Source organism: Tyto alba, unplaced genomic scaffold, assembly GCF_018691265.1.
Source record: "Tyto alba isolate M040663 unplaced genomic scaffold, T.alba_DEE_v4.0 Super-Scaffold_14, whole genome shotgun sequence".
NCBI lineage: Eukaryota > Metazoa > Chordata > Aves > Strigiformes > Tytonidae > Tyto > Tyto alba.
The window spans coordinates 60,488,873-60,498,601 of NW_024881276.1; the positions used below are offsets into that span (position 1 = coordinate 60,488,873).

Below are 9,729 nucleotides of genomic sequence, written 5' to 3' on the forward strand. Positions count from 1 at the left end.
CCTGGGGAGTGGGGCTGGGGGGGGCTCCGTGCTTTGGGGGGGCTGTGAGCATCTGGGGAGGGGGGCTGGGGGGAGCTGTGGCCCCCCGGGGAGCCCGAGAGCGGGGGGTGGGCCCCGGGGGGTGCCAGGGAGTGGGGCTGGGGAAAGGCTCGGAGCCCCTCGGGGGGCCGAGGAGTGGGGCGGGGGGGGCTGCGGGAGGCCCCGGGGCTGGGGAGTGGGGCGGTGGGTGCTGGGGGGACTGGCGGGGGGGGCTGGAGAACGGAGGGGTGGCTGGGAGCCACCGGCAAGGGCTGGGGGAGCCCCGAGCCCGGGGGGGCTGCGAGCCGGGGGCGTCCCGCCCCTTTCCCTGCCCGCCCCAGGCCCCAGCCCGGGGTCCCGGCCGAAGCCCCTCGAGGAGCTGATTTGGCCGCCCCGAGGGACGGCTGGGGGGGCAGCCCCGAGCTGCTCGGCTGGGGCCTCGTTCTTGGGGCAAGAGGCAGCGGGGGCCTGCGCAGCGCTGGGAGTTGGCGCTGAAAATCCCAGCTCGGGGGGGGTCGGGGCTGCTTCCCCGCGCCCGGGGCGGCTCCTGCTCCCCAGTTGCAGCCAGGAGCCCTGCCAGCTCCCCCGGGCTGCTTGGGGCTGTGCTCTTCTTCAAACTTCGGTTTCATAAGTCAGGCTAGTGGATTCTTATTTGAACAGTTTTTGGTTGCTGTGATGACAGCAACGGGCTTCAAAAATGGACCTCAGCAATTCAGTAGCCCCAGACCTTCCCCTTTGTGCCTTTAATTAAGGAATAATATGAAAATTGAATGGTGTTTGGGCTGTGCAGTTTTAATTTACATGGGTGAACAGATTTTGGTTTTCCTGGATTAGTTGCTGTCCATGGAGGCAAGGAAGGAGAAACCAAGCCGCAGTGATGTCTTTTCTTTAGATTTAAGACATGCATAAATACCATTAACTAAAAGAAGCCAATGTTAAATTGTCTTGTTTAATGTTAGCGGGAAGCTGATGGGAATATCCTTAAATGAAAACTGATATGAAACAGAAATGTGTCCTAAACTTCTGCTGTGTGTAGTATCACCCTTAGTGGATTTCAAACCCTTTCATTTCCTGGTGATCAGCTCTAACTGTCTAGAGCAACGCAGACAAGTTGTATTAAGATGGTAGCTACTTGATTCTTTCCTTAGATCCACAAATGTGTTTAAAAAAGTAGTTGGATTTCAAAGTTAGGTCAAGTTACCTACAAATCATAAGCAGGACTTGCAGTACTTTTTTTTTCTTTTTTTTTTTTTTTTTTTCTCTCGTTTATATTAATGCCGCGTAAAAGCAGAAGTTGATTTGGTAAACCTGTAAGCTGAAAGGTGTTTTCCAGTGAGTTCTCTTTTTTTCTTTTTTCTTTTTTTTTTTTTTTTTCCCTTTTGTGAAGTGTTCAGTATTTATTTCTCCCTCAGTATTTCTAGGCTGCAGAAGCAGCCTCACAGGCACTATGGAATCACTTCTCCCATTATCTGGGCTCCTCCTAAGGATGTAGATTGAATCCGTACTCAGAAGCCAGTTGCAGCAACGAAGCCATTTTGGGTATTTGAAGAGCAGGAGGAACTGAATCACCAGTATAACAAGGCTAAAATTTGTTAACCTCTTGGGTTTTTCAGGGAAAACTTAACATGAATTTCCTTTACAAGCTGGTGGTTCTTGGTAAACTGAGTAACTTGTTCCAAGAATGGATTTCAGAATTTGGTGACATCAAGGTAAGGATTTTTTATATGTTATTACCAAAACAGCTGAAGCCTTTTTATTTCTCTTAAAGGCCATACTACTAGGATTTATGCTAAAGTTCAACTTTTAACTTTCTCCTTAAGTATTGAGTAGAGCTGTAGCAACTGCCATTGAAATAAGGTATAAAAGATACTACAGTTCACAATCTTGAAGTCTTTGGGGCACTGAATAAATGTGTGAAGTGGCTCTGTGGGTTGACTTTTGGCAGCTAACACAGCTGAAACATCGTATTGTGGGGTGAGCTAGGTGGGAAATGGGCACTAATCTCTCCCCAAACAGCCTGCAGCACCCAGTCTGGTTTGAAAGTAGGACACCAGACTTGCCTTTTGCAGAGATTGTGTTCCTTTATGTGCATCTGCTGTGGGGAAGACTAATAATAGTCCTTAATTTGTGTAAATTAATGAAAGGACTGCTACATTACTCATCTATTTGGTTTGGTTTTGGTTTGTTTTTTTTTTTTTTTTTTTTGAGTTGCAGGCACTCATTTCAGAAAAACGGCAGCAACCTGTTAGACTAACAACTCAGTATGGGCGTGAGAAGACACTGTTTATGGAGGCTGTTGTAGTCTTTCTAAGAAACCTGCATGCTACCTAAACTTGCACACAGGTCAATGTGTATCTTCTGTTCTAAAGTAAACGCTTTCTCTTCTACCCACAGAATCTTCCCCCTTCAGCAGCAGCAAATGTTGGTGTCAAAATATTTACCTTTGGTTCTTACAGGCTTGGAGTACACACTCAAGGTAGAACTTTCATTGTCTGCTCATAGTTCTGATGTTTGAAAGTGACTTCTAACAATAACAGAAGAAATGGAATCTCTCTGCAGGTGCTGACATAGGTGCTGTTTGTGTTGCTCCTAGACATGTAGAAAGTTCGGATTTTTTTCAGTTGTTCTTCGAAAAACTAAAGCATCAGGAGGAAATTAAAAAATCTAAGAGCAAGTAAACTCTTCCCTATTAATTGTGCAACTTCTACAGTAAGAGTGTTCATGTGAAAGACTCATAATGGTAGTGGATGCCTTACAAGCCAAAATTTTAAAAGACATTGTTTCTGAGGGCCTTCTAAAATGCTATCTTATGCAGCATGGAAATGCTGAAGACAAGCTTTTGGTTCCTTTCCCCAGTGGCTGTACATCACGTAAGAATCTTTGTGGTCCGCTTCTCCCCTGCCCTTGGTTTGAGAATGAGTTGGCTGTATCAAAAAGCAAGGCTGTCCCTGGGAGCCCTGCTTTCATCTCCGGTGCAGTAAGGGGCCTGGACATGCACGCCGGGGGAGGAGGGGGCAGCCTGAAAACTCAGGAAGTTGGCGGTGATGTGGAAAGGCTCCTGTCAGTCCCTTGGCCGTGCTGTTCCTCTGGATAGACTTTAGGAGCTCTCGTTCATCCTCCTCTGGCCACGTTCCTCTCTGGCTCCTCAGCCTGAGCCTTTGCGGCCGGGATGCACACTGTCAGCTTTCCAGAAAGTTCACAGGGGCTGTGCTGGGAACATACAGAACTGCTGTGTAAAATGCCCCTCGGGTGCATGCATTGCGTACCTCGTACGTAAAACTGAGATCCTGGGAATTGTTTCTCTTAGCAGCACAGGGGGATGGGGAATGGGCATTGTGGTCAGTTCATCACACGTTGTCTTTGCTGCTCCTTCCTCCTCACACTCTTCCTCTGCTTCAGTGTGCAATCCCACCCATGGCAGACAGTCCTGAATGAAATTCTCCAGCGGGGCTCCTTCCCATGGTCTGTAGACCTTCTGGCACAGGCTGCTCCAGCATGGGTCCCCATGGGGTCACAAGTCCTGTCAGCAAAACTGTTCCAGCATGGGCTCCTCTCTCTCCATGGGTCCACAGGTCCTGACAGGAGCCTGCTCTGGTGCGGGCTCTTCACGTTGCCACGGTCTCATTTGGGGGACACTCATCTTGTCTGGCATAGGGTCTTCCAAGGGCTGCAGGTGGGTATCTGCTCCACTGTGGACCTCTTGGGGCTGTGGGGGAACAACCTGCCTCGCCATGGTCTTCACTATGGGCTGCAGGGGAATCTCTGCTCCGGCACCTGGAGCAGCTCCTTCGCCTCCTTCTTCACTGACCTTGGTGCTGCAGAGTTGTTCCTCTCACATATTCTCACTCTTATCCCCCAGTTGCTATTGCACAACATTTCCCCCCCCTTGCTTAATGATGTTATCACAGAGGTGCTACCACTGTCATTGATGGGCTCAGGTTTGGCCAGCTGTGGGTCCATCTTGGAGCCGGCTGGAACTGGCTCTGATGGATATGGGGGCAGCTTCTGACATCTTTTCACAGAAGCCACCTTTGTTCCTGTCCCCCCCTGCCCTATCCCCCCTGTCCTCCACACCCCCACCCCCCCCCCCCCCAAAAAAAAATAATTGTCTTTTTAGCCCAATATAAGCTGGTTCATTCTCTCAGTATCTGCAGTTCAGGAACTTGGCACCAGAGAGCTCATTATCATGCAAAATGCCCTAACAATCCAAGGCTCCCTGCATAATTCTCCTGAATTCTTCAGGTCTTGTGTGGCTGATTTGGGAGACTCCAGGAGTGTAGCCAAACAGAAGATTTCTGTAGAAGTAACAATAGAACAAGATACCTGCTTTTACCAGTTTTCCGTCTGTTTCTGCTTCCAGAACAAGAGTCAGCCTCCCCCAATTCCTCTTGATCCAGAGTGACTCCTGATGAAGTCTGAATATGTGGGAAAAGTAGGATCCTTTCAGTACGATACTGTGTGTGTAAGCTCTGTTGTCCGTCGTGTCCCACCCCCTCCCCAGTTCCCACGCACCGTGCCATTCCTATCACCAGCCACTTCCCAAAGTCAGTAACCTTAGTGGAAAATCCCAAGTGATATACATGGGAAAGGACAGGTAGGAACACAATCAAGGATTTGGCTAAGGGGAGTATCTGGCAGGCTGCAGAAAGTTGAGAAGGGGTCAGTTTAAGCAGGGCATGTGGATCGATGTGAAAGATTAGTGAGGGTCAATGCAGAGGAAGATCAGGATTTCTTCTCCTGAACATACTATATGGGCTGGAAATTTCCATAGTTGGCATCTTGGCATCATGTCAGCCACATTACTTGTGGTGATTGACATCTGTGGGCTTTTATTTCTCACAGACCCCATCCATGGGTCAGTGACTTGAGACACCACAGCTGTGAGCTGCAACTGCCTTGGGCAGGACTTGTCCCGGCACCAAATCTCTCACTCCCTGCTTGGGAATGGCACTGACCAGCCATCCCTCAGACAAATGTGGGCACCAGACGAGCTCCACCACCTGAGCCTTGCACAAGGACCTGGATTCAAGTGGGACAGATATGCCCAGCAGGGCTTTCCATCCCCCCTTTCCAGAAATGGACATGTCTCTCCAGGCTGGACAGTCACAGGTCTCGCAACCCCTTCTCATAGGAGACATGCTCCAGTCCCTTCATCATCTTCACGACCCTTTGTTGGACTCTCTCCAGCATGTCCATGCTTGTTTTGTACCCTGATTTGGCATTTCTGGAATGGTCACCACTCTAATACCTATCTTGGCATGCAATTTACTTTAAATAGAATCTCCTCCTTATTATCTCTCATATCCTTACTTCAATTCCCCGTGCTGTGACGCTGCTAGTGACACCACCAGTCAGGTGAGTCACGTGCACGCACAGACCAAGAGCTGACACAGTGGAGCATCAGTCCAGGCGGACCTTGAGAAACTCAGGGATTTGGCCAACAGAAACCTCGAGAAGTTTTCCAAGGAGAAGGGATCTTCTCCTTCTGATCTTCTGATCATCTGCATTAGGGGGTAAAACAACCCTGTAGATCAATGCAGGCTTGGACCTGAAGGGGATGAGGAGCGACCTTAAGGAGAAGGGCCTGGGCGTTACGAAGGACGCCATACGGGGCAGTGGTGCTAACCGTGAATATGGCCATGTGCATACTGGGCTGCACTGGGAGGAGCGTGGGCACCCAGACAGTGGGAGTTATCACCCCACCCCCCCGACTCAGCACTGCTGGGGCCACATCTGGAATGGTGTGTCCTCATGTGGGGCTCCCTGCTCTGGAGGAGTGGGGAGGGGGTGGAGCGGGCCCATAGGAGGTCTGCCAAGATGGGGTTAGGGGCCATGTGTGGAAAGGCTGAGGAGGGGGGGCTTCATTGGCCTGGTGAAATGGAGGCTCAGGGAAGTGTAGCAGTATCGTGAGAAAGCTTGACGGGTACTTTCAGAGATGATTGCATGATTTTTTGGTAGTGGGAAGGAGCACAAGAAAAGAAAACTACAGGAAAACGCAGTTTTGGATGTCCAGATGGATATGAGGAGGAAGAGAAGTCACCTGAAGGGTAGTGCTTTGGCACGACAGGTCACTCTGGGTTAGCCCATGATTTTCTGTTTGAAGGAACAGCCAGTGGGGATGGGGAGTTGTCAGTGAGGGTAAGGACATGCCAGGGGGGTGAGAACACGGTGAGGAAGTGTGTTGGGTGTCTACAGCCCGCAGGGAAAGAGGCGCAGGCCTGGGACAGTGGAGGACAGACCCTCATGGAGGTGGCCAAGGGTACTGGCAAGGCTGAAAGGCCCTGACAGAACAGAGGTCTCTGTGCCCCTGGCTGTGGCTGATGTCTCTGCCACCACGGCCTACGAGGAGATACCTTGTCCTCGTGGCACCAAGGCCACGTTGTCTCCTCGCACAGGAGGTGCAGTACTGTTGTCCCTCACTTGGCCTCACCCCCTGAAACACATCCCAGGAAGAGGCCTGAGACTCATGCCATGGACAGGATCTCTTTTCTGAGGGGCTGGGGTCAGGGCTTGGCATTTGGCTTGATAAAACACACCAAGGCTTTACACTGCATCAGAGCCACCAGCACGTTGCCTTTGACTGGCATCACTGCCTGCAATTTCCTGCTCTAACGAGTCCATGGCGAGCCTCTGTTGGTAATGGCCATCAGGGGGGATCAGTAATACTCCAAGAAACTTCAATGTTTGCTGCTGACTCTGACTCTTTGAGCAGTTTGAGCAAGGTCCTCTCAGCCTTGCACATCCACACACTCAGCACTAAAACCACCACGGGGCTCATTAAAAGGCAGAGAGCCCTCAGGTGCCTTATCTCTGTCCACAATTTTCTTCAAGTCTTCAAGACTTCTGCAGCTAATTGGAGAGGTTTCAGGACAGTAGTTAAAGAGGAAGAGTTCAGATGAGCCTTTCAGATAAAAGGTAATATTGTATTTTTTTGTAATATTGTAAATTTTTGTATGTTTGTTTACAGAAGAAGTGATAGCAGTGTTCTCCAAGTGATAGTGATGCAGACGGTCACTAGGCAGATATGGGCAGGTAGGAAAAGCAGTCCCTTGAGGCCAGGCTCTCTATGGACAACCTTGCTCCTCACCTCCCCAGCCCCCTCATTTCTCTGATCAGCCCCCTGAGCCTTGCATCACTTTTCCTTACGTCAGACTTCTCCACTGACGTCTACAGCTGGCTGTTACAGCTCCTTGGCCCCAATTCCCACCTGCTTTCCTCAGAAAACTGGCTGCACACAGGCACAGAAAGAATTCCCCTCCTTGCCGTAAACAGAAGTTACACCTGATGTGATTCAATAAGCTTTAAAACACTCTGCCTAACTGTATGTCAAGTCCAAGTTGTATCTAATGAGGTCCACCATTCACAAGACATGTTTGTACATGAACTGCTTTAGACAGATGGTTAGGAATGCAGAGATATAAACATAATGAAGGAGCTGACTAGAGCTGATTAGAATTCTCAGAGATAAGGCAAATGTCTAATTCCCTGAAGCTCAAAGCAGCAACTAAATAGTTGAGAGGTGTCTGAATCACCAGAGAGTGAGGGGGAAATCTGGAGATCCAAGGGGAGGGCTTGTGTGCTGACAGGATGCCCTTAGCCATGGTCACTTAATCAAGAGAGGTGGGAACACCTGAAAGGGGACAGAGATTAAACACATAGTGTACTAGAGGAGGGGTAATGCAAGGGCAGAAGGAGATCAGTATTTCTTCTCCTATGATTAATGCACTTCCTGGAAGTTTCCACATTCTGCCATGGTGGGAAAACATTGCCATTTTATTAAAAACAGCCAGGTGTTTCAGCTCGATCTTGAACGATCTGGATTTTGAAAACCTCCCAGGACAGAGACTGCACAGCCTATCTGGGTAACCTGCTCCAACACTTGATGGAGCTGATGGGGAAGAAGTTTTTCCTTATGTCTAGGCTGAACCTCTCCTCTTGCACCTTCTGCCCATTGTTTTTGTGCTTCCAGCATGCACCACTGTGAGCCTGGCTCTTTATTCTCCATGAATAGGAATATTCTCAGAGGAAAGGTGAGCTGTGATGAGATTGTCCTCCGCCTTCCCTCATGGCCTCTTGGCCTCTGCTCACAGGCCAGGTGCTCTGACCCCTGACCATCTTGCACACAGGCCTGGAGACCTTTTCAGTAATGACAAACTGAGTCCCTCAGCCCCACCCCTGGCTGCTGTTATTCACTCGCCCTCCCCATTCAGCAGCAGCCCTGCATTTTCCTTGTTCAGCCTTGGTCTCTCTCGAGCAACCGAAGCTCTTCATTTTGCTCTTGACTTTCCTTGCAACCAACTCCAGGTGAGCTTTGCCTTTCCCCAAATCATACCTGCACAATGAAGACCATGAACATGAATTCCTTCTTTGTAGTTGTCTTTGCTGTCACCCTCTGGATGCTGCTTTGTGGTCCCATCATCACCCTGTCACTTGGATGGCCAAGCAATGGAGCTGCAAACACCGTTCCAGACCAGCCTCCTCTCTGCATTGCCTGCATGTCTCGGCTCCAATCCGTGATCCCTGGCTGTGCACCACAACCCCCCTGGTTTAAGTCCTTACCCTGCATGGTCACACAGCTCAGCTAACTTTGGGGTTCCCCTCGCCCAGGCACTTCCCACCCTAAACCAGGCACTTCTCGGCTCTTCTCACCTCTCCAGTGACAGAGCAGCCTGCCCCAAGCTGGTGCTTGCAGGAATAGGTTTCTCTTGGTCATTTATTGTCCCCTGGAAGCACAGAGTTCTGTGGAAGCAATTTGGCTGGAAGCAAATAGGCGTATTACGAGCGATGCAGACCGAGGGGCCTCACAACTGCAGCTGTTGTGAAGGACATATGCAAGGTCAAAAAAGATAAGGAAGTTGGGTTTTGAGAAACTGCCTATGTTGCAAAGAGGTAAGGAGGTTGGAATGTAAGAAACAAGATAACAAGAGGGAGAAACAGAATGTAGGTAGGGCAGAGCAAGGCGTGTGAACAAGCAGCTTTAACCTATTAGCAACCAGAACGTAACGCGTGCGCTTTGTGCTAGTGTATAAATCGCTGTGTATCCTTTAATAAAGTGGCATTAACTTGATCACATTGATCATGTATGTTGTGTCCGAGACTTCTGCATCAAACCGTGACAGATTTCAATGACTTCTTTCACTTATTTGGCCCCAATTTCAACCAAATCAGCCAACTTGCCATCCTGTGATGAACATGAAGCCTCCTGTCCACAGTGTGGAAGGCCAAACTGTGATGGACGGCAGTAATCACCTTGAAAATGAAATTCTAAAACAAAGAAGGGGGATATGTTGGAATGAAATATTGGTGGTTAGCAAAATTGTAAACTGACCCTCAGACTAGAAGGATGGTTGTGGGTAAATGCAGCAAGAGTGTGGAACACTCTGTTGTGAGCGTGAGAAACTGCAGGTTGGAACAACAGCTGTGGAGCGTGGGATGAGTGAGTGGTCAGTAAAGAGGCTAGATCTGAAGGTCAGTAGGATGGGAAAACAGAAGTGAAAGATGTAAACAGGAGGTAATAAGTTGGGGGATTGCATACAGGATGGCAGCATTGCCTCTTGGCAGTGCTCCCCCTTCACAAACTGAAGAGAATTTGTCATTATTCAGCACGTAGCCTTGATCCCGGCTGGACTGAGACCACCGAGAGTGTGCTCGGCGTCACCTCCTTGTTGAAGCAGTTCCCCAGGCACTGGTGACTCGAAGCTTTTCTCTGAC

At 49.5% G+C, this 9,729-nt stretch overlaps 1 protein-coding gene across 1 annotated transcript; it reads left to right on the plus strand.

Moving 5' to 3' along the window:
• The first annotated feature begins 1,204 nt into the window (after positions 1–1,204).
• Positions 1,205–2,697, plus strand: LOC122152963 (poly(A) polymerase type 3-like). Its single transcript, XM_042789098.1, has 3 exons — positions 1,205–1,727; positions 2,413–2,494; positions 2,578–2,697. The coding sequence occupies exons 1-3, from the start codon at positions 1,644–1,646 to the stop codon at positions 2,694–2,696; spliced, it is 285 nt and encodes a 94-aa protein (XP_042645032.1). The 5' UTR covers positions 1,205–1,643; the 3' UTR covers position 2,697.
• Positions 2,698–9,729: the final 7,032 nt, after the last annotated feature.